The sequence below is a fragment of the Arvicola amphibius genome, chromosome 2 (assembly GCF_903992535.2).
Source record: "Arvicola amphibius chromosome 2, mArvAmp1.2, whole genome shotgun sequence".
NCBI lineage: Eukaryota > Metazoa > Chordata > Mammalia > Rodentia > Cricetidae > Arvicola > Arvicola amphibius.
Window position 1 is genome coordinate 176,832,236 of NC_052048.2, and position 23,937 is coordinate 176,856,172.

The 23,937-nt window shown below is 49.5% G+C and overlaps 1 protein-coding gene across 1 annotated transcript; it reads left to right on the top strand.

Annotated features, from left to right (window-relative positions):
- The first annotated feature begins 845 nt into the window (after window positions 1-845).
- Window positions 846-22,956, top strand: Smo (smoothened, frizzled class receptor). Its single transcript, XM_038319503.1, has 12 exons — window positions 846-1,710; window positions 14,996-15,201; window positions 15,850-16,059; window positions 16,241-16,413; window positions 16,692-16,911; window positions 17,000-17,123; window positions 18,279-18,371; window positions 18,761-18,869; window positions 19,987-20,172; window positions 20,578-20,726; window positions 21,173-21,307; window positions 21,521-22,956. The coding sequence occupies exons 1-12, from the start codon at window positions 1,368-1,370 to the stop codon at window positions 21,952-21,954; spliced, it is 2,382 nt and encodes a 793-aa protein (XP_038175431.1). The 5' UTR covers window positions 846-1,367; the 3' UTR covers window positions 21,955-22,956.
- The last annotated feature ends 981 nt before the right edge of the window (window positions 22,957-23,937 follow it).

The window sequence follows — 23,937 nt, forward strand, 5'->3', positions numbered from 1 at the left end:
ACAAGGAAAAGTTACTCAAGGTAATTAGTCTCTTAGCTTCTCTTGCTTAAGGGAGCTGTGATTTAAAGGAGCTGCTTGAAACAATGAAGAAAGCAAGCGGAGTTGAGTGTGGAAGGGAACTGGAGAAACTTCATGGGGCAGATGAGGGGCAGATCAGCAGCGAGGACTCATCCAAGACGGACTGGCTTCCTGTGGACAAAACCCGAGGGCACACCAGGGACAGTAGTGGAAATCACAGTCCAGACAACACATTTGAGCAATAAAGGCTTGGTGTTGACATGTTCTCATGCCAGACATCTGTTCCCACAGGTAACAGCAGCTACTCTGGGTGACTCTGAGGTCATTTTCCCACATATATCTAGAGCTGGAAGAATTTGAAGAAGTAGAAACCCTAAACTCGGTCCTTCTTCACCAGGGTAACTGGTTAAGTTTAAAGATCTAACAAAAAACAAGAAAGATTGGCGGGGTTTGGGAATTGGGTAGTGACGAGTGAAAACTCCTGACTACTTTAGGCATCCTCCTGCTACCCTAAACCAGAAAAGTCCTCTTCTGAAAATCATCACATCGAACAACCCTCGGATCAACTAAAGGTTCAGTCAAGTGTCTCATAGCAGCTCTGGGACACGACTTGCACGTATCTTACCCCAGCATGGCGCCGGGTGGGATGAAGGTTCCCAAATCCCCCAACCCCAGCCCCAGCGGGCGCTTAGGCCGCCGAAGTTCGGGCTCCACCTCCCCAGCTTTACTCTCCTCCTGCTCTCCCTCGCCCAGGCCCTCCCCTAGCCTTGGCGGAGGCGGGGGTGGGGAATGGGGGGGCAGGGCTTGGCTCCGCGAGGCCCATGCATTCCAGAGAGCACGGCCAGCTAGAGCAACAAAGGAGCCCGGTAGTCGGCAGCCCGGAGAGCTCAGGGGGCTGCGGCGCGCTCGCGCGGAGGTGGCTGCTGGGCCGCGGGCTGGTGTGGGGGCGGAGCCGGGGACCAACTCCCGCACCCCCCGGCCGGTGCCTGGCCTCCTCCGAGGAGCTGGGAGTTGGTTTTAATGGTGGGAGAGGGAATGGGGCTGGAGATCGGAGCCCCAGGGGGCTCCCAGGGCTGAAGTCAACTCCGATCGCCAGGCGAGGCAGTCCGGAGTCCGTGCATCCTGGCCCGGGCCTGCGCTGCCCAACATGGGGCCCGGGTTCCAAAGTTTGCAAAGTTGGGAGAAGAGGGGCACGGACGCGCGCTGCGCCTGGCGAAAACTGGCCCCAGACTCACGGGGCGCACCGGTCGCCTAAGTAGCCTCCGCGGCCCCCGGGGTCGTGTGTTTAGCCAACGGACTCCGGGGAGCGCGGGGGCGCCTCGGCTTCTGCTGAGTTGGCGGGTTTGGCCATGGCCGCTGCCCGCCCCGCGCGTGGGCCCGAGCTGGCGTCCCCGAGGCTGCTGCAGTTGCTGCTGGTGGTACTGCTGGGGGGCCCGGGTCGGGGGACGGCCTTGAGCGGGAACGCGACCGGGCCTGGGCCTCGAAGCGCCGGCGGGAGCGGGAGGAGGAACGCGCCGGTGACCAGCCCTCCGCCGCCGTTGCTGAGCCACTGTGGCCGGGCCGCCCACTGCGAACCTCTGCGCTACAACGTGTGCCTGGGCTCGGCGCTGCCCTACGGAGCCACCTCCACGCTGCTGGCTGGGGACTCGGACTCCCAGGAGGAAGCGCACGGCAAGCTCGTGCTCTGGTCGGGTAAGCGCGCGGGAACCGGCACTGCGACCCAGAGGTGATGGGACGGGACAGTGATGGAAAGAAAAGGCTCAGGCCTGAACTGTTGAGCGGGCGCGGCTTGTACCCGGGAGAGCCGGAGAAACGAGTCTGGAACTTTGGGGGCAGGTCGTGTGCGGGAAGGGGAACCTTCGTGATGGAGATGGGGCCGGGGAAGCCGGCCAGTTACAAAGAGCCTGAGCAACGATGGGGTTGGGGGAACGTGGGGCCTTTTAGGAGGGAGCGCTCAGCCACAGCAAAGGGAGAGGAGATATTTTCTTGAAGCAAGGTCCGCAGGGATTCTGGGCAGTGTTCAGACCTTGAGGAAATCCGATTTGGAGAGAAGAAAGACAAGGATGACGGGGGAAGACGTTTAAGAATTTGAAGGGAAGGAGTGAGAAAATACTTGTGAAATTTGTGAAGGAAAAGATGCCCCCCTTGTAATAACTAAAAGCCATACGAGCCGTCTAGTAATCTTAATTTAGATCAGTCTAGGAAACCTGTGATTTTTGTCTTGCTTTTACTTGTTTCAACTTCCTTATCTGAGAAATGGAAACTCTGACCCACTCGGGTTAAGAAGGAAGGAGACAGTTTTAGCAATTGTTTGTGGCTCTTTGGAAATGTGGAGCCTCAGGCCAGTGAGAGCTATGGAAGAACACGAAGTCCGGGTGTTGAGAGCCCATGGACACCGTCCAGGGTAGCTGGAAGTCCCACAGTCCTTTACTTGGGGTAGGATTGTGGCAGAGCCTGAAAATGCAGCTGCACCCGAAGTCCATCCTAGATTATTTCGAATGGTTTGTCTACCTACCTGTCACCGTTTTGGATTGAGAACCTGTAGGATGCTTGGGAGGGTAACTAGCCTCTCACCTTCTCATTCCCCTCACCCCCTCCCAACCCCCCAACCCCAGTATGATGTAAAAGCTGCTCTTGATGGGATAGAAAAGAAAATCCGGAGCCTGGAGCAAACCAGAGAGCCTGCTGGACTGGCCTGCAGTGTCCCTAGCCATAGCTCCCCCCCCCCCCCCAAGGCTGGTAGGATCCTGGGGCTGGGGTAGTGTTAGGCGTAGGTAGACTGTCATTGTCAACTTGACCACTAGAGTTCTCAGCTGAAGCTGCATGTTGCCTGAGGCTATAAGGCTTGATGCTGATGCTAGAGGAGGAACTTAGAGGGTGGCTGATACCCAGGAGGTAGAACTGTATCCTACAAGGAGATGGCGTTCTAAAGCAGCAGTTCTCAATCTGTGGGTCTCGACCCCTCTAAGGGGCGAGCAACCCTTTCACAGGGGTCACCTAAGACCATCAGTAAACACAGATACTTACATTACAGTTATGAAGTAGCAACGAAATGATTTGATGTTGGGGTCTCCACAACACGAGTAACTGTGTTAAAGGGTCACAGCCTTAGGAAGGTTGAGAACTGTAGACTCTGAGGCATATGCTATATGTAATCAAGAGTAGGTTTGAAAACAATCCATAAATCAATATAAGGTCTGTGTGATTTCACACATACACATATATGCATAAATGTAGCATAGAAGGTATAAGAATGAAGAGACAGAGGGAATATAATTGTAGTCTTTGAAGTTATATACATGCAATGTGTGTGCAGAAGACCGGCAGAATGAAAAAAAGGACATGAAAGAAAGTTAAGAGCCAGCAGGATGGCTCAGGTAGACGTGCTTGCTGTGTGAGCCCAAGACCCGAGTTTGATCCCCAGATCCCAAGCTAGGAGAAAACTGAGTTGTGAAATGTTCCTGCCTCCCTCCCTCCATCCCTCCCTCCCTCTCTCTCTCTCTCCCTCTCTCTCCCTCCCTCTCTCTCTCCCTCTCTCTCTCTCTCTCTCTCTCTCTCCTCCTCTCTCCCTTCCTCCCTCCCCCCCCACACCAATAAACAATTTAAAAAAAATCTATCAGGGCATAATCCCAGTACTTGAGAGGCAGGCAGGTCTCTGTGAGTTCGAGACCCACCTGGTCTTCATAGTGAGCTCCAGGACAACCAGAGCTATATAGTGAGACTCTGTCTCAGAAAACAAAAAAACAAAAAAATAAAACAGCCCTCCCAAGAGGAAGAAAGAAAGAAAGGATTCAACAAGGTATCTCTGAGCACCATCAGAGATAAGACTTGAGTTTAGGAGGCAGCCATATAAAAATGCAGATCTAGGACTGGAGGGATGGCTCAGCTGTTAAAGGCTAGGCTCACAACCAAAATGCAGATCTCTCAGCACTAGATAATCAAGTTTTGTGTTGCTGAAAGAATACACCCGTGTGTGTATGTGTGTAAAATAGTTTGTTTCTCTATGTATAATATTATTTGTGGGGCCTGTGATTGAATTCTCTCAAGTGACATGTGAAAAAGTTGCCCTCCGAAGTTGTCATCAGATCAAGGAGGAAATGAATGCACCTTATTCCGTCCCACATCGCGCGAGAGCAGCTGCCGAGCTGGCAGGAGTGTGCAGGAGTTAGAGCCGTCTGCCAGTTGTTCAGATTCCAGGCTCACTAGCTGTCTAATCAGGGTTGAGCAGAGGTGCAAGCTCTGAGCCCAGGGCTTCTGGGTCACACTGATCTCTTTCCTGCTGTTGTCCATTGTTTACAGCTTAGATCTCTTCTCTGTGTGTGATCCAGAAGTGGGTGCTGGCACAGGCTGGACCCGTAGATGGATGGGGAGAAAGTGAGTCATGTGTGAGAATCACAGGTATGTTTGAGCAGGAACTAGTGTTTGTCCTGTCTGGAATTAGAGTCTGATGAGTGTTAGGCATGGTCTGACTTTGGCAGGGGATTTTGTGGGTGATAAAAGATACTCTAACTTGTGCTCATCATAAACTTGAGGATAGAGATGGATCTTTATGGTTTTCAGAGCCTCATTCAATTCTGCAGTGAGTACATCCCATCCTGGGGCAGGAGCTAAGTATATCAAGATGGAGATTATAGAAGTGAGCTCTATGATTTCAAGAGGAGAAAGGACGATTAAACAGGTGTTGGCACTATCTATGAAAAGTATTGTGGGTGCTGAAGGAACACAGAGCTTTGGGAAGCCAGAGAAGGTACCCAGAGAAGCTGACATCTAATCAGTGGCCTGAGAAATAAGCAGGGAGGGTTGGGACAAGGGATGGAAAGAGGTGATAGTACAGAGGAAGAGAGCATGGTACTTAGAAAGAAATATAATAGATGTTATGGTTTTGGTCCCTGTCCCTTTAAGAGACAAGCCACGCCCATTCCCTCTCCATCCGCTGATCTTCAGCTTCCTGCGTGCGTGGTCGAGTCCCAGGTTACTCCCTCCGACTCCACGGGTAAACACGAGCCGCAGAAAGAAACACAACACTGGGGCCGAAACCCAGGGAAGGGGGTGTGGTTTTGGTCCCTGTCCCTTTAAGAGACAAGCCACGCCCATTCCCTCTCCATCCGCTGATCTTTAGCTTCCTGCGTGCGTGGTCGAGTCCCAGGTTACTCCCTCCGACTCCACGGGTAAACACGAGCCGCAGAAAGAAACACAACACTGGGGCCGAAACCCAGGGAAGGGGGTGTTCCACAGTGGGGTGAAAGGGCAGGAGGGAGGCGAGGAGAGAGAGAGAGAGAAGAGAGATGGGGGGGGAAGCAGAGAAGTGGGGAGAGAGGCAGAGGCGAAGCTGCCTCTCTGAGAGGAAGTTGGAAAAGAGAGCAAGCTCGGGCCGGAAGCTGAAGATCAGCCTGCCTCAGCGGATGGGGAGGGAATGGGCGTGGCTTTTCTCTTAAAGGGACAGGGACCAAAACCATAACAATAGAGGCATAGAACTGGACCAAGGCACCTTAGAAACAGAACTGCAGGAGATGACGGGACTAGAAAGCCGAAGCTTCTTGCCCCTTAGTAAATTGAGATGTTATCTATTGAAGGATGACAAGAAGCCTCTGATAAAGAAGGTTTTAAGCAAAGGAAAAAATGTAATCTATTTGCATTTTTGAGGGATTTTGAAGGATTATTTTTGCCTGGACGTGGTGATGCATGATAGTAACTCCAGGTCTTGGGAGGCTGAGACAGGAGGATCATTGTGAGTGCTAGGTCAGCTGTGTAGATGTGAGCACCAGGCCAGCTAAAGCTCAAGACCCTGTCTCCAAAAACAACTACAAACAAACAAACTGGGAGAAGAACAACTGGAGCGATTGCTCAGTGGTTAAGAGCACTTGCTGATCTTGCGGAGAACACAGGTTCTATTCCCACCACCCACATCTGGTATCTCACTACAGCCTATAACATCAGTTCCAGGAGATCCAATGTTCTCTTCTGACCTCAGTGCATCTGCAGTGTGCATACACACACTCAGGTGCACACACATGCATCGGAGGGGCAGGGGCTGTTGTAGAAACAGCTGCCAGAGAGAAGAGAGAACCCGGATCCTGGTTACTTGTTGGGAAATAAAATAGTCTAGGTGGGAGATGATGGTGATCAGGATAGGAGGAATAGACGGAAGGCTAGGCAGATTTAGAGTGTCGGAGGTAGATTTGCTGATGAGTGGATAACAGCCTTGACTGAGCCGGAGGAAGCGTGAGATGCTGTGGGTGATGGTCCCATTGCTTTCTCCTGGTAGCAGAGGAAGGTTGAAGAAGAAAGTGCGGGTTTGGCTTTGGCTTTGTGTGTTAGACTGCTCAGTGGATATCTACACAGAGATTCCTAACAGATCTGGAAAGGAGGAGTTGCCACAGAGAACAGGCCACTAAATGCTTTCTTCATCCGGATCGCCAAATCTGCAAATTGTGAAGTTTATAACTAGGTCATTCTGACTCCTGGATGTGTATAGAACTCAGGCCTCTCCTATGTTTTTCATCCCTCCAAACTTGGGTTTCCTTACTCACTTAGTGTTTCTCCCCATTACGGCTGGAAATGTGTCCTTCCATGCATTCCAAGCTGACCAGACAAACATACTGTCCAGGCCATGGTCCACCTTGGGCCAAATCTGGTTTAGGAAGTGGGGCAAGAAAGCGAGAAAGAGAAGCCTGCAGGTGGTGAGGGGATAGGTTCCTGAGAGCCAGCACGTAGCCTCCCCTACCGCTGCTGTGCTGTGTCTGTGTATACATGGGTGTGTGGCTCTGTTGCCTAGCTAGGGTCCGGCTAGCAGGAAAAAGACCGAGAAACTGGGAGGAATGTCTCGCTGGTCTCTCAGACCTCAAGTTGGGATGTTGTTAGTGTTGGTGGGTAATTGGCAAGGAGAGCTTCGGAAGAATTTCCTTCTGGCTGTTTTCAAAAACAGGCTGATCATCAGGGCAATTAAAAACTGTGTGTGAGTGTGGTGTGATGTGGTGTGTGTTTTATGTGTGTGTGTGTGTGTGTGTGTGTGTACACATAATGACGCATGTCTGAGTTCCAGTACTTAGGAAGCTAAGGCCGAAATATAGTTGTAAGTTTGAAGCCAGCTTGGGCCATACATAGCAAGTCTCTGTTTCAAAATAAGTAAATAAATAAATTGTGTGTGTGAAGTATGAAAATATAGAAAACATGCCGGGCGGTGGTGGCTCACGCCTTTAATCCCAGCACTCAGGAGATAGAGGCAGAAGGATCTCTGTAAGTTCGAGGCCAGCCTGCTCTACAAGAGCTAGTTCCAGGACAGGCTCTAAAACTACAACAAAACCCTGTCTTGAAAAACCAAAAAGAAAGAAGGAAGGAAGGAAGGAAGGAAGGAAGGAAGGAAGGAAGGAAGGAAGGAGAAAACATACCTATAGACCAAGGTTTTCATCTTTGCTTCACATTTTTATTCTTTTAATTGCAAAATATTCAAGCCTACAGGAAGTACATAAAACATAAGGATACCAGATAAAAAATAATTATAAAGTGATGTCTAAGGGCTGAACCCAGGGCCTGGCAGCTGCTCCGAAAGCACCCTACAAATGAGCTATATCCTTTATGCTCTGGTTTCTCCTCCTTCGATACTGGAGATCAAACCCCGGACCTCATATGTGCTAGGAAATGTTCTGCTACTGAGCTATGCCCCCAATTCCCAACCCTTGCTAGCTAACAATGTATTTATTTGATAGATAGTCTTATTCTGTAGCTCTGGCTGGTCTCAAACTCGTGGTAATCCTTCTGCCTCCGCCCCTCACTGCTGCCATGTCCAGATGTCTTGCTTCTTTATTACATAAGATTTATCCATGTTACTGTAGCTCTTTTTAGTTACTGAATAGTTTCATCATATGAACATACTGCAATTTGTCCATTTTATGTTTTTGTTTTGTTTTGGTTTTTGAAACAGGGCTTCTCCGTGTGGTTCTGTCTATCTTGGAATGCACTCTGTAATCTAGACTGTCCTCAAACTCACAGAGATTCTCCTGCCTCTGCTTCCTGAAAGCTGGGATTAAAGACCTGGCTAATCTGATTTTAATTTTGAGGTTTTTTTTTTTTTTTTTTTTTTTTTTAGCTGCGCTGGAGTTCGAACCCAGGGCCCCATACATATGAAGCAACTTCATTAGTCCTTATTATTTTAATTTACGTTTCCTTGATTGCCTGCAAAGGCCACATTTCTGCAGATGTTTGCTGACCATTTGAATTTCTGCTGTGAAGTATCTGTGGAAATTCTTCATCTGTTTTTTCCAGAGGGCTGCCTGACATTTTTATTAGGTTGGTGTGAATTCTTCACATATGCTGGATATGAACCCTTTGTTGGTTGTAAGGGTTAAAAATATCTTCATAGCTTACTTTCACATTCTCCTTTCTGTGTGAATATTTGAATATTAATGTAGGCATTTATCAAACATTTATGATTTGTGCTTTTTTGTGTCTTATTTAGGGGAAAAATCCTTTTTTCTTCCCAAATCATGAATTTACTTTTTTTGTTTGTTTGTTTTTTGAGACAGGGTTTCTCTGTAGCTTTTGGAGCCTGTCCTGGAACTAGCTCTTGTATACCAGGCTGGCCTCGAACTCACAGAGATCTCTGCCTCTGCCTCCCATGTGCTGGGATTAAAGGCGTGCGCCACCACCACCCGGCTCATGAATTTACTTAAAGAGAAAATTTCATAGATTTCCCAGTCACTTTTAGACATATAATTCACCTACAGGCTTTTTGTTTTTGTTTGTTTGTTTGTTTTTTAGAACTCTAGTTTCAAGCCAGGTGGTAGTGGTGGTGCACACCTTTAATCCTAGCATTTGGGAGGCAGAGTAATTTGCCTGTGTGTATGTCTGCACTGCGTGTATGCCTGAGATGGTTGTGAGCTGCCATGTGGGCACTGAGACTCAAACCCTGTTCTTCTGGAAAAGTAACCTGTGTTCTTAAGTGCTGAGCCTGTGTTGTATTATGTTGTTTGTGGGGTGTGTGTGTGTGTGTGTGTGTGTGTTATGCTGGGACTGGAACCCAGAACCTTGTAAATGTGAGGCATTTGCTCTAGCTCTGAGCTACATCCCAGCCCTGATTGACTTGTGTGTTTTATGGCTGGTCTCCTATGAAGGATATAAACTCAAGCTGTTTTTCCGGTCAGTACTGTCATGAATATCATGTGATACATATCATATATATCATCAACTTGTGAAGTAAAATTGCTATAAAATTCTGATAACGATAAGTGGTCTCCCCAAGAATTAGCAATGTTTGTTATCTCTGACAATATATAAAAGTGTCTGTTTACCCCCACATGCTTGATGGTTCAAGATTTTGAAATGCCTTCATTTTTATTAGTCTAGATATAAAAAGATATAAAAAGTTATATATCACTATGGTTTCATTTTGCATTTATCTTGTTAAGACCAAGATTGAAGATTTATGTTCTTAAAGGCCATACATTCATTATTTGTGTGATTTATTCTATCTTTGCCCATCATTCTACAGGATTAAACTTTTCTTACTGATTTGGAACAGTTTTGTGTATTTAAGATTAGCCTTTTATCATTGATATATGCTGGAAATATATTTTCTCAGTATGCTACTTTTCTTGTGATTAAAAAAGATTTGTGTGTGTGTGTGTGTGTGTGTGTGACATGTGCACGGGTGTCACTGGAGGCAAGAAGAGAGAGTTGACTCTCCTGGAGTTGGAACTATAGGTGCTTGCTAGTCTCCTGATGTGGGTGCTGGGAACTTAACTGGGGTTCTGTGGAAGAGCTCCCAGTGCTCTTACCTGCTGGGCCATCTCTCTGTCCCCATGATTCTGGGTTTTGTTTTTTTTTTTTTTTTTACCCTGTTGAATTTTTCCGAAGTTTTTTTTTAAATTTGTTTATTTTGTAGCTTCAAGGTTTTTTTTGTTTGTTTTTTGGAGGGTTTTTGTTTTGTTTTTATTGTTGTGTTGTTTTGTTTGCATGGTGTCATTCTCCAGGGTTTAAAAACAACAACAACAAAACAAAACCAATTCACAAAGCCAGACGCGATGACTTTAAAATCTCAGCCTTGGGAGGTTTCCACACGTGGACTGTCATAAATTTGAGGCCAGGCTGATCTACCTACTGAGTTATAGGCCAGCCAAGATTATATAAAGAAACCCTGTCTTAAAAACAAACAAAACGAGATAGGGCTAGTGTCTTAGTTTGTCCTGTTGCTCTGATACCACAGCCGAGGCAACCTACAGAAAAAAACAATTCATTTGGGACCGGCTCACAGTGTCAGGTAGAGTCCCTCACCATCATAGCTGGGGAGCATGACAGTAGGCAGGCAGACATGGCACTGAGGCTGTAGCTGTGAGTTTGATCTACAAGCCTGAGGCACAGCCCGGGAGTGCTGTGGGCTTTTGGAACCGCAAAGCCTGTTCCCCGTGACACACCTTCTCCAACAAGGTCACACCTCCCAGTCCTCCCCAAACAGTTCCGCCAACTAGAGAACAATGAATGAGTCTGTGGGGCCATTCTCCTTCAGACCCCACTGCTAGAGAAATAACTAAGCGGGGGAAGTGCTAGCTGTGCAGGCAGGCGTGAGGACCTGAGTTCAGATTCCCAGCAGCAGTGTAAAAATCTAGACCTGGAGGCCACTGTTATGATCCCAGCACTGGGGAAAAAGACAGCAGATCCCTTAGGATCCTTAGGCTCAGGAAAGAGAGCTAGTCTACCAAATCAACGAACTCTGGGCCTCAAAAAATAGAGAGGAGGGTTGGTGAGATCGCTCAGTGAGTAAGAGCTTACGTCCAGTCTGGGACGTAAGTTCAGTCCTCAGGACCACATGGTGGAAGGAGAGGACAGAGTCCCAAACCAAGTCCCAGTCTTGTGTGTGCCCAGGCACAGCCTGCCCCCCAGCAGCACAGAAAAAATGCAAAAATGTTTTAGAGACAAAAGTAAGGTTGAGAAGGAAGGAGGAAGGTCCCTGATGTTGACCTCCGGTTTCCAGACTCAAACAGGCACGCGCACACACGCACACCACACATACCACACATACATATACCGTATGTATATACATACCACATATAAACACACACACCACATATACATACTTACATACCACACATACACACACACCACACACACACATAACAAATAATACCCCTTTATTTCTCATCTTTTCCTCTACTACTTTAATTTTTAAAATATTGTTACTTTTGACCCACCTGGAATTTTCTCTTTAAAAATTTTTATTATTACGAATTCTTAATGTGTGTGTGTGTGTGTGTGTGTGTGTGTGTGTGCGCGCGTATGTGAGTGCAAGTAACCAGGGTGGCCAGAGAAACAGATTCCCCCGGAGTTGGAGTGCCAGGGTTTGTGAGCTGCCTAATGTGGGAACTAAACTTAGGCCCTCTTCAAGAGCAATGTGCTCTCTTAACCACTGACCCTTCTCTAGCCCCTGGAATTTTCTTTTATGTAAAAATTGGAGCATGGGGGGGGGCTTTTTCCCTATTGGCACAAGCCTTTAATCCCAGTACTTGGGAGGCAAAGAAAGGTGGATTTCTGTTAATTTCAGGGAAGCCTGATGATCTACCAGTGAGTTTCAGGCCAGCCGGAACTACATAGTAAGATTTCGTCTTTAAAAAGCAAAAAAAAAAAAAAAAAAAAAAAAAAAAGACAAAAAAAAAACCTTGGATTTTTTTTTTTAAAGATTTATTTATGTATGTATACAACATTCTGCCTCCATGTATGCCCGCACACCAGAGGAGGGCGCTAGATCTCAGTACAGATGGTTGTGAGCCACCATGTGGTTGCTGGGAATTGAACTCAGGACCTCTAGAAGAGCAGCCAGTGCTCTTAATCACTGAGCCATCTCTCCAGCCCTGGATAGTTTGTTTTTAAAGTGTGAAATAATAAAATATTTAAAATTAGAAAAAAGATTGCCTGATACGTCCCCCTTTTGTATTTTAAATATATTACTTAATAAACATTCAATAAAATCCTCCTCCCCACCCCCTTTAAGACAAGGTCTCATATATCCAAGACTAGCCTTGGACTTTGTATGTATTATTGTCTAGGATGAACTTGAACTCCTGATCATCTGGCCTCCTAGTGCTGGGATTATAGGCATGCACCACTAGGCAGTTTGTCTGGTGCTGAGGATCAAACGCAGGACTTTGTTTGTGCTAGACAAGCATCTTTCGCCAACTGAGGTGCATCCCCAACCCCATGCTTCTCAGTATTGTGAGTTTAGACAAAAGCATAGTTGTATGACATAAAAAACTGTTTTATGCTGGGTGGTGGGGGTGCATGCCTTTAATCCCAGTGCTTGGGAGGCAGAGGCAGATGGATCTCTGTGAGTTCGAGGCCAGCCTGATCTACAGAGCTAGTTCCAGGACATCCAGGACTGTTACACAGAGAAACCCTGTCTGGAAAAACAAAACAAAACAGCTGTTTTATAGAAAGGATAAAGTTGTGTGACTAGTCACCGTATTCAAGATGGAGAATGATCTTATCTGATTTTATTTTATTTTTTTTCAAAACAGTGTTTCTCTGTGTAACTCTGGCTATCCTAGAACTCACTCTGTAGACCAGGCTGGCTTCAAACTCAGAAGTCTGCTTGCCTCCCAAGTGCTGTGTCCAAAGACATGTGCCACCACTACCCGGCCTATTTTCTTTTTTAAACAATGTTTTATTACATTTATTTGTGCGCACGTGTGTGTATGTGTGTGTGTGCGCGCGCACGCGCGCGCGTGTGTTTGAACGTGTGCAGATGTATATTGTCCCGTGCCATGGTGGACATGTGGCAATCATATGACAGCTTAAGAGAGTTGTTTCTCTCCTTCACTATGTGGCCGCAGAATTCAAAGTCAGGTTGCCAGACTTGGTAGCAAGCTCCTTACCTACTGAGCCATCTCACCGGCTCCCAGTCCGCACGGAAGCGGACAGCCCAGTTTACAGTGGTTCAGCTGAAACAACTTTTTGTCTGAAGGATGGTGCAGAAGTGACGTGCATTAAATAGACATCATGCCACTCACTACTTTTGAATTTGGATCTTTTCCCGGGCTAGCACTATGTGGTCTGACTTTTCTTTCCAGATGCTGGGTAGCAGCCATTAGCCACAGTCCCAACTCAGCCCTTCGATCACATGGGGAGATATTCAGCATGCTGCACACAGCATACTGTGTTGTTAAACCTGTCTGCTCAGTTGTTCATGGATACTAAATGCCTTTTCTTCTTAGTATGTCTTTACCTCATGATGTGTTCGTGGGGACACATCCTCCTCACAAGCCAGGGCATACTGCACAGCCCCCTTACAGTGGCCTCCCGACAGCTCTATTTGCTACTTAAAGCTGCGGGCTCAGAGTTTCCCAACTGGGTCTTCCCTCGAGGTGATAAGGTTCCCAGGTGGTGGTGACTGGCATCAGAGGAGGGACTGTTTTCTGAGGATAGTGCATCATAACTGGCAGGACCTTTCTTGGCACCTTGGAGTATTCTTGGAGCTGTGAAGCCTGAGGGTGGGCCTTAGGACTGGTACTAAAACAGCTAGTCTTTCTGTTAGTCCCTGATAGGTTCTGTGCCAAATACATATATTATGCCATTTCTCACTCTGCCCAGTGTCCCACCATGTAAATCTGTCATCTCCATTTTACAGATACAGAGACTGAGACCAGAGGTAAAGTACTCCAGAGCACACAGCCAGGGTGTGGTGGGGCCAAGATCTGGACCCAGGCAGGCGGATCACAATGTCCATACCCTTTACTCCTGTGTTCCATTGTTCTCCTCCTCCCTGAGAGAATGGTTGCCTGCCCCACCATCCCTAGCCGGACAGTGGGACAGCTATCCACAGTGGCTCTCACGCCCTCAGAAGGTTCTCCGAGTACAACTTCTTGCCTGGAATGTTGGTGTTCCCAAAGTAGGAGTGATTTTAGAGGGGTTCAGGAGGGCAGAAAACAGCAAGCTGAGACCTGGGATGAGCATGTCAACACCTAGGCTGGGTTGGGGGTTGGGGAGAAGTCTGTGTGTCTGTGCTGATAGCGTCTGTCTTTCCTTCCTGTGCACTGGACAGAGCCTCTTCTGTTTCTCTCCATCTGACCTGTTTCCTCCTCTGGCTCTGGAGTTCCTGGCTCCCCTGAGTACCTCCTCTTAAACCCCCATCTCTTCTCTCTCTGCCTCAGCTTGGTAAGAGGATAAGGGGCTCTGGGAGCTGGGCGCGGGGAAACATCTCTTGGTTTTGGTGAATGGGTCCCACAGCCCTTCTGTATTGGGACAGAGAGGCCTGTAGAAGGGTTTAGGTACTTCCCCACCTGAGGTTCAGTCAGAGGCCCTACCACCCCTCAGCAGGGTATTCCAAAGTGGCAGCTGTTTTAAGAATTGGTAAGTGAATTGTAGTGTCGGCAATAGTGAATGAGCCCCAAGTTTGACTTGCACAAAGCAAATACACTCATGTAACCAACATCTAATCAAGAATGAGACCATGTGGGGCTGGAGAGACGGCTCAGCAGTTACGAGCATTTGCTCCTGCAGAGAACCCTGATCAACTCCAGCACCAACGTGGCAGCTCTCACCTATCTATCTGTAGCTCCATTTCCGGGGATCCAACGCCCTTTCTGACTGACCTCCATAGACACCAGGCATACACATGGTGTGAACATGCAGGCAAAAGACTCTTGCATAAAATAAAATATGTACATCTTAGAAAATTTTTTTTAAAGAGTTAGACTGCGCAGAGATTCTGGCTCTTCTGGCTGTCTTTTAGTTGACATCTCTGGAGTTGGGAGTGTATATTTTTGGTTGTCACCTTGACCTCAGGGTTTTGCTGGCATTTAGAAAGCAGGGTCTAGTTGTGCCAGGTGTCCTGCAATGCATGGGCAGGCCTGTAGCACCGAGATTGCTCTCTCCAGGCGTCCTATTGAGAAATGGTATGGCCAAGGTTTAGGGGCGGGGCTACAGCTGTATCAGTGGGTCAGTGTGGAGGAGGTCTTCGCTGCAGTGTACCCACACTGTCACCATTTCCCAGGCCTCCGGAATGCCCCCCGCTGTTGGGCAGTGATTCAGCCCCTGCTATGTGCTGTCTACATGCCCAAGTGTGAGAATGACCGAGTGGAGCTGCCCAGCCGCACCCTCTGCCAGGCCACCCGAGGCCCCTGTGCCATTGTGGAGCGGGAGCGAGGATGGCCTGACTTCCTGCGTTGCACCCCGGACCATTTCCCCGAAGGCTGCCCAGTAAGTGCTTTATGGGGCAAGATAGGGTGGTCTAGCCTGATCTAACCTGGCTTAGAGCGGCATTGACCTGAATACAGGGTAGCCAAAGATGTCTCTCCTAGGAGCCGCTAGGTCTGTAGTCAGAAAACACATGAACCACCCACCCAAGCTGTAACCCACTGTCTGGGTCTCTATGAAGGCTTCTCTGTTGACCCGAGATAACTAAGTTCAGTATATAGTTTTTGAGCTGTTACGGCTGTGACAGGAGCCTGTCTTCAGGGACTTTTGTTATAAATAGGAGTCAGGGCATACATACATAAAGCACTGGAAACAGGAAGATAGAAGGGCGTGAGCTAGTGTGGGTTGGAAAAGAGACGTCTGAAGTGAGAACAGAACAATCACGATGATGCTGATTATCATTTTCTACATATGATACCACTGTAGGAACTTCAACCTAATCCTTAGGCCCTATCATGAGGTAGGGGCTACTCTCTCAGATGTGAAAAATGAGATACAGAGTAGTCAAATAATTTGTCCAAGGCTGTAGAACCATTGAGCAGCAGGTGGGCCTCCAGTTAGCATACCTGCTCTTGCCGGGTTTTCCAAACAAGAGCCTCAACCCTGACTTCCGTCTCCCCTTGGCGTTTCCTTTCTCCTCCCCTGTGCCAGAACGAGGTGCAGAACATCAAGTTCAACAGCTCAGGCCAATGCGAAGCCCCATTGGTGCGGACAGACAACCCCAAGAGCTGGTACGAGGATGTGGAAGGCTGCGGGATCCAGTGCCAGAACCCGCTCTACACCGAGGCCGAACACCAGGACATGCACAGCTACATCGCGTCCTTCGGGGCGGTCACAGGTCTCTGCACACTCTTCACACTGGTGAGCAGTGTTCAAGGGCAAGGGCCTGGGACTTTGGACAGCCCAAGGCGCAGGGACTCTAGAACGAAATTGCTCGGTAGGGTACCCATGGATGATTCTGGAGGTGGGGTCTTGGGTTCAGATCAGGGCATCTGTAGCGGAACAAACCCTCACGTCACTGCACGGCTGCCTCTCCCTTTAGGCCACCTTTGTGGCTGACTGGCGGAACTCCAATCGCTACCCCGCGGTTATTCTCTTCTATGTCAATGCATGTTTCTTCGTGGGCAGCATTGGCTGGCTGGCCCAGTTCATGGATGGTGCCCGTCGGGAGATTGTTTGCCGAGCAGATGGCACCATGAGATTTGGGGAGCCCACGTAAGTATTTTGGGGACCCAGAGGCGAGGATGGGAGGAGAAAAGACTGTAATGACCATTCTGGGTAGGATTTAGCACTGGCTTATTGTGTTCAGTGTTGAGACCATGGCTTTAGTCTCAGCACCGAAATTGTCACTGTCTCTTTAAGAGATGTGCTCTAGAGCCTCTTCACATCTGGCCTGTGTCCTAAACTCCCGGGAACCCTCCACGTTTCAGTAGACTAGGACCTGGGCAGGGTGGAGCAACCTGGCAGAAGAGTGCCATCCCACATCTCCACAGCTCCAGCGAGACCCTGTCGTGTGTCATCATCTTCGTCATCGTGTACTATGCCTTGATGGCGGGAGTGGTCTGGTTCGTGGTCCTCACCTATGCCTGGCACACTTCCTTCAAAGCCCTGGGTACCACCTACCAGCCTCTCTCAGGCAAGACCTCCTACTTCCACCTGCTCACATGGTCACTCCCCTTTGTCCTCACTGTGGCAATCCTCGCTGTGGCCCAGGTATAGTGAGTGGTGGGGCGCCGGCTGAAAGGGGCGAGCTTGGAGGAAGGGCCGGAACTAACTTACCTTCCGTACCGTCCTGCTCCAGGTAGATGGAGACTCTGTGAGTGGCATCTGTTTTGTGGGCTACAAGAACTACCGCTACCGTGCTGGCTTTGTGCTGGCCCCCATTGGCTTGGTGCTTATCGTGGGAGGCTACTTTCTCATCCGAGGTGAGTGACTCAGCCAGAGCCAGCCAGGTAATGTGGTATGCTGAGCGCCCGCTCTGTGGAAGTAGGAACAGGAGCTTCCAGCTCTGCTGCCTTCCATTGACAGGAGACCTAAGTCCTTGGTTCAGTATGGAAGATGACGCCATAGGCAGGATAGCATTTCTGTGAGGACAGAAAAATGTACCTCTTCTTCCAAAGCCATGACCAAGTTTTTGGTTCTTTTGAGGGGAGGTTGGGCTGGGTTCCAAACCTTTTTGTACCTTTTTGTCAGGGTGTACTTGTGTGATGAACACCCTGGGACACCTAGCTGATCCACGTGGACCATCTTGGGACCATTGCTTATGTGTTCTCACACTAACTTGAAATACACTGTCATGTTTGGAGCTTGGTTTCCAAGTCATTTCATCCCCTAACATACACAAACAGTTTTCACGACATGTACAGATTTACTGGTCCCCAACTTCCCCGTCTCAATCTGTCACCCCATGGTTTGCCTTGGTTTCCAGCTCATTTTTCTTGGTTTTCTTTGTCAGTTTGGGTTTCCTCCCACTGAACTGCCCACCTTCTGTTCAGCCTTCTTCCCTGCTTTTCTGGGGGAGTCCAAGCCTCTGCTGTAGGTTGCGCGTCTGCTTCATCTCTTACGGTAGCCAGTAGCCATGGATGTTGAAAGGAGGTCAAACTGGGATGCTTTTTAAGTTTAAAAAAAACCAGTGCATTCGAGACTTAACATGAAAAAAAGGGTAAAATACAAATTATATCACTAATACTTTGTCATATGAAATGTAGAAGCGGTTCTATTTTGGATATATTTGGTTTATAAAATACAGTAAAATTATAGTTTCTTTTTTAACGTGGCTTCTAGAAAACTTGAGGTTTTATGTCAGTCACACAATGTATTTCTGTTGTTGATGGTTTCCATCAGAGTAGCTTTCATCTGGTTTCCTCTCTCTGTCCTTGGCTGTTTTCTAGGCTCTGCCACAGTTACCCCAGCCCATAGCCTATTGCCAACAGCTGTTCTCTCATTCTCTGGTTCCCCAAGGTTTAAGTCAGGCTGGGCATAATTAGTCGTAGGATTCCACTGCCATGGGCCCTCCCTCCCCAACCCTCCCAGGAGAGCGGCTTCTCCCCAGCTAATGCCTGAGCTGTCTTTCTGCTCAGGGGTCATGACTCTGTTCTCCATCAAGAGCAACCACCCTGGGCTTCTGAGTGAGAAGGCTGCCAGCAAGATCAATGAGACCATGCTGCGCCTGGGTGAGTAGTGCCCAGGGGACTTTGGTCAGCTCAATGCTGAATCCTCCCGGGGCCTCCGGGATGCAGAAAACCAGTGGGGAGAGTTAAGAAAGTATTCAGGGAACAAAGCAGAGGTGTAGGTGATAGTGGAGGTGGCAAGTTCCTGTAAGAAGTGAAGAATCCAGGTTGGTGCCAAGAATACTTCCACAGGCCCCTTTCCCTCTCTGTGGCCTCCCATAGTTGCCTCCAGAACCTTCTGGATTTATTTTGGAGGATTCAGTCAAGACCCGAGCCCAGCATGAGTCACTCTGGACTTGGCTGTCTTCAGTACTCAGTGGGGCAGTCGGTCCCCTCTCCTGTGCCACAACAGTGTCTGCTCTGATAACCGATCCTGCCCCTGAATTCCACAGGCATTTTTGGCTTCCTGGCTTTTGGCTTTGTGCTCATCACCTTCAGCTGCCACTTCTATGACTTCTTCAACCAGGCTGAGTGGGAGCGTAGCTTCCGGGACTATGTGCTGTGAGTGAGGGGCCCGGAGTTTGGTTGTGGGGGTGGGCAGAATTGGAGCTCCGGCTACAAGGCAGCATCCCATTCGCCTGTGGTCTTCCAGGGTCCCTCAGATAGAAACGGCTTTCAAATTGCCGTTCACCTGCATGTCTGTCTGCACCCCCTGGTTGGGCTGTCCTGTGTGTTTGCAAGAGTTCAGAAGCCAACCCTTGTTCTCTGCCCAATTCTGTTCTGGCTGCAGAAGTTGAGCTCTCTCATTGTGCGAGCCTTCTGCCTTCTGCGGCTCTCACTGAGCCCCTGCACAGGGGCGGGTCCTGTGACAGTTCAGCAACCTGGTCAAGTTAGCCAGTTTTGCTTGAGCGTTTTTTGTGCCCAAGGAGGTGAACCAGAGCAAGTGAGTCATCTCTACTGCTAAAAGGATGCCCGCTGCCACTGGAGCCATGGTTAAACTCCCCTTTAAAGGGGTACTATTGGCCTAGAGAGACGACTCTGCTGTTAGGACTGCTTTCTACCCTTCCATAGGACCCAAGTTCAGTTTCCTGTACCTATACCTGGTAGCTCACAAATACCAGTAACCCCAGCTCCAGGGATTCAATACCCTCTCCTGGACTCCGCAGACATCTGGATATAAATGGTATACACATATAGGACATATATATATAGATATATAGATATATAGATATAGATAGTTAGATAGATATAGATATATACATAAATATAAGTAAATCTCATTAATAAAAAAAGGGGATAGGGATGCTTGCCCTGACTGTTTCTGGCTCATTCTTGGACTTTTTACCTTCCAGCCTGGGAAGGGGTAACCCAGTGATACTGGGCTCTTGTCCCAGAGGTTTGATCTGAGGCTCAGACACCAGTAGTTCATAAAAGCTCCCTAGATGATTCCAAAGAAAGTCATGGGGTGCTAAAGGTTTAGTTCAGTGGTAGAGTCTAGCATGCTTACAGCCTGGGTTCCATCCCAGCACTGACACACACAGACATATAGACAACACCTCTGGACAGGGAACACGGGGAGAATCTCACTGGGGCTCAGCTCTTCCCTAAATGGATTTCTGTTTGGGCGCCTTCTTATTGGATCCAGATAGCCTCAGCTGTTGGTCCTCCCTCACCACAGGTGCCAGGCCAATGTGACCATTGGGTTGCCTACCAAGAAGCCCATTCCAGACTGTGAGATCAAGAATCGGCCCAGCCTCCTGGTAGAGAAGATCAATCTGTTTGCCATGTTTGGCACTGGCATTGCCATGAGCACCTGGGTCTGGACCAAGGCCACACTGCTCATCTGGAGGCGCACCTGGTGCAGGTGGGGTCAGCAGCCCTCTGGTCTTGTCCTTCCTGTCTCACCCTCAGCTCCATGGCCTCACTTGAGGCCTTGTCTAATCCAAAACACAGCTGGGGCAGCTGTTTGCCAAAACGCCCGCCCCACTCAAGAGCTGTGTGGCTAACTTTTTAGCAGCTCACCAGTGCCCTCTAGTGACAGCTCCTGTCCCCATGCAGCTTGGCCCTGAGCTGAGTCTGAGTGCCAGTGTTTTGCAAGGAGGGCCCACCAGAGCCCGGCATTCTAGGCGTGCTTTGCTACAGTGAAGGCCTCAGGTTGTCAGAGTCCTCACGACTGCAGGTCCTTAGGCCGAGAATCCCAGGCCTTTCGATGGATTTGAAAGAAAGCAGCTGCTCCTCCATGTTCCAGCCCCGCCCTTTCTGTTCTCAGGCTGACTGGGCAGAGTGACGATGAGCCCAAGAGGATCAAGAAGAGCAAGATGATTGCCAAGGCTTTCTCTAAGCGGCGTGAGCTGCTGCAGAACCCGGGCCAGGAGCTCTCCTTCAGCATGCACACTGTCTCCCATGACGGGCCTGTGGGTGAGCCTCAGTCTCTTCTCCCGCTGAGACACTTAACCGCCACAGTAGCAGACCTGTCCCATCCAGGACACATGGGCTGTCTGGCAAACTGAGAAATAAGGCACTGCACTCTGTTCCAGTCTCCCCAACATGGGTCCTCCCCCGTTTCTTTCTTCTCCTGGCCTGTTCACTGCTATTGCGGTTCTCTGAGGAGTCGAATCTCCTCCCCCTTCTTGTCTGCCATCTCCAGTGGCTTTTCTGGGCCAGTGCAAATCAGGGTGCTGGCTCTGGACTTGCGGGCTCAGGTTACGCCTTTTGGGGACCAGAGGCTGCTCCCCTCCGGTTTTGAATGGGCAGCGACCACTGGTTACAGGGTGGACTCTGCCAGCGCAGGGGGAGGGACTGGCTGAGAAGATGGACGTATTACAGAAAGGAGTTTACTGTTCACTCTCCTTTCGTTTCCAAAGCGGGTTTGGCTTTTGACCTCAACGAACCTTCAGCGGACGTCTCCTCTGCCTGGGCCCAGCATGTCACCAAAATGGTGGCTCGGAGAGGAGCCATACTGCCCCAGGATGTGTCTGTTACCCCTGTGGCAACTCCAGGTATGAGGGCTCTAGCTTCTGCAGGAAGGGGCGGGGCCACAGAGGCTAGGAGCTCCTGTGACTGGAGTGTATGGGGCTGCTAGGCTGGGGGAAGGCAGGAAAGGCCCCAGAGGATCTGAAGGGGTGCCAAGGCTTGGGGAGTCCCGGAGCTCAGGAATAGGGGTTCTGGTGAGGGAAGGGTGGCAAGGACAGAGTTTTTTTTCCTCCTGACAGTGCCACCAGAGGAACAAGCCAACCTGTGGCTGGTTGAGGCAGAGATCTCCCCAGAGCTAGAGAAGCGCTTGGGCCGGAAGAAGAAGCGGAGGAAGAGGAAGAAGGAGGTGTGCCCACTGGGACCAGCTCCCGAGCTTCACCACCCTGCCCCTGCCCCTGCCCCCAGTGCAGTTCCTCGGCTGCCTCAGCTGCCCCGGCAGAAGTGCCTGGTGGCTGCAAATGCCTGGGGAACAGGGGAGCCCTGCCGACAGGGAGCCTGGACTCTAGTCTCCAACCCCTTCTGTCCAGAGCCTAGTCCCCATCAAGACCCATTTCTCCCTGGTGCCTCAGCCCCTAAGGTCTGGGCCCAGGGCCGCCTCCAGGGGCTGGGATCCATTCATTCCCGCACTAACCTAATGGAGGCTGAGCTTCTGGATGCAGACTCGGACTTCTGAGCCTGCAGGGCAGGCCCTGGGATGAGAAAGATGAACGCACCCTTTTCTGTGGCTCTTCTTCCTGAGAGCACACCTCTGGGGTCTCATCGGACAGAGTCAGTGGGCCACGTGCCGGCTAGAAGAGTTCTGTGCGTCTGCCTCAAAGCACCGGACTGTGGGAACAAGCTGAATATAGCCGTTGATAGGTCTCACGTCAGGAGTAAGACACCCCCACCCGTCTCTGCCCCAACGACTAGAGTCCGGCTGGCAGGGGCAGTCTCCAGTAGAGCTGTGCTAAGGCAGGAATGGCAGGGGCAGGGGCGACATTACCCAGAGTGGGCTATGGTGGCCAGTGAGGCGACCGAACCCATGTCTGGCAGATGAGGGCTGGCTGTCCTTCCTTTCTGGCACTCTTAGACCAAAAGTGTTCGTTGTGTCGTTTGTCTTTTGTCTAAGTGGGGACAGGACTCTCTTCCTCCTCTTCCGGGTAGTTGTGATGACCACTCCCATAAAGGCCATAGCTGATCTCAGCAGGTGGCCCTACCCCAGACACATCCTGTTTTCCTGTACTCTCTTCCACATTCACGTCTCACCTCCACCAGACTAACCTCTTCCTGCTTAGCACCCTAAAACAGCAGCATGTGTACATGCACACACACACACACACACACACACACACACACCTTACTACTGAGCTCAGTCTCCAGCTGAGAGACTGGTTCCACTCCAGGCCTCTGAGAGACATGTTCTTTCTTCCACATGTCCATCCAGTGGGGATGGACCCTCTGACTTAAGGGGCTATGTCGGGAAGCTTCTATAGCTTGAGCTAGGCACAAAAGCTTCTGACTTCTTTATCTGCTGGGAAGGGGGAAGCCCCACTTTTTTTACAATGTCTAGTCGTGTTCATAGTGCCCCACATTCAAGAACCAGACAGCGGGATGTCTTAGAAGCTGACTGGGTTCCAGTTCAGGGGATCGGTATGAGAAGAAGAAATATAAACAGTAAATAAATGTTTTTGTATAAGTTCATGTGTGTTTCTTTGCCCAGCCCCAGCTCTAGCCTATGTACCTGGTCTGTATCTTCTATGTGTTCCTAAGGTTTTTTGACCAGTGGAGAGCTTGGGACTGATGAGGTTATGATTGAGTCAGATGTTGGGCTGATTCGGCTTATTGTGCTGGCTGCCCTCTCCAGCTCCTTGGCTCGAAGTGGACAAAAGATCCTCTGTGGCCACAGCTGTATCCTTAAGCACCGAACAAGAGAGTCAAGGACAGACATGCAACAGGCCCTTGGAGTGGCCGTGGGAAGTCCCTGGTGGTGTACAGATGGGCACAGCTCTTGCCAATCCCAGGTTCCACCATTGCAGCAGATGGCATGCTCTGCCTTCTACCAGAGATGTTAGGTCGGTGCATTTGGGTTCACAGCTTGCTTTCTGGGCAGTCAAAGGGAAGTTTAGTTTTGCTTCTTCAACACGTCAGCAGAAGATTGGGAACAGCATTCAAGAGACTACACTTTACAGCAAGAAGGGCTGTGGAGGAAAGATAGTGAGACCCACGGACCTGAGAGTCACTGACTGCTGAGTGTGTTTCAGGAGTATCTCCTTCGGCCATGTGTGATGGGGACACCAGGATTTTCATCAGAGCCAGATTTCAGGGAGAAAAGAAAGGACATGTTGATTTTATCCTAGGTAAGCTTGTAGATATGTTATATCACTGATACCTAACACCAAATATTAGCTAGACACTCTTCCGAGCCCTCCGCAGGATTCAGCTCACGAAACCTCCCAGCCCTGCATGGTTCTGTTAGGCCTCTCAAGGTACTGAGGCACAAAAGACCTACAGGCTGCTCCAAACCATTCAGCTACTGGTACTGCTGGCATTCAGGCAGGGCCTTCTGGTCTCAGTGTGACAGGGATCCGACCAGGGGTGCAAAGCAAGGCAAAGTGACCTGCACACAACCGCACAGCCGGAATGGCTCAGACAGTGGCCCGGGATTTCTGATCCTGAA

What these genes read in the sequence shown, in the direction of transcription:
- Smo (XM_038319503.1), top strand. Translation starts at nt 1,368, where the DNA reads ATGGCCGCTGCCCGCCCCGCGCGTGGGCCCGAGCTGGCGTCCCCGAGG. An exon ending in ATTTCCCCGAAGGCTGCCCA is followed by an intron (nt 15,202 to 15,849) that starts GTAAGTGCTTTA and finishes CCCCTGTGCCAG; the next exon opens with AACGAGGTGCAGAACATCAA. An exon ending in ATGAGATTTGGGGAGCCCAC is followed by an intron (nt 16,414 to 16,691) that starts GTAAGTATTTTG and finishes ACATCTCCACAG; the next exon opens with CTCCAGCGAGACCCTGTCGT.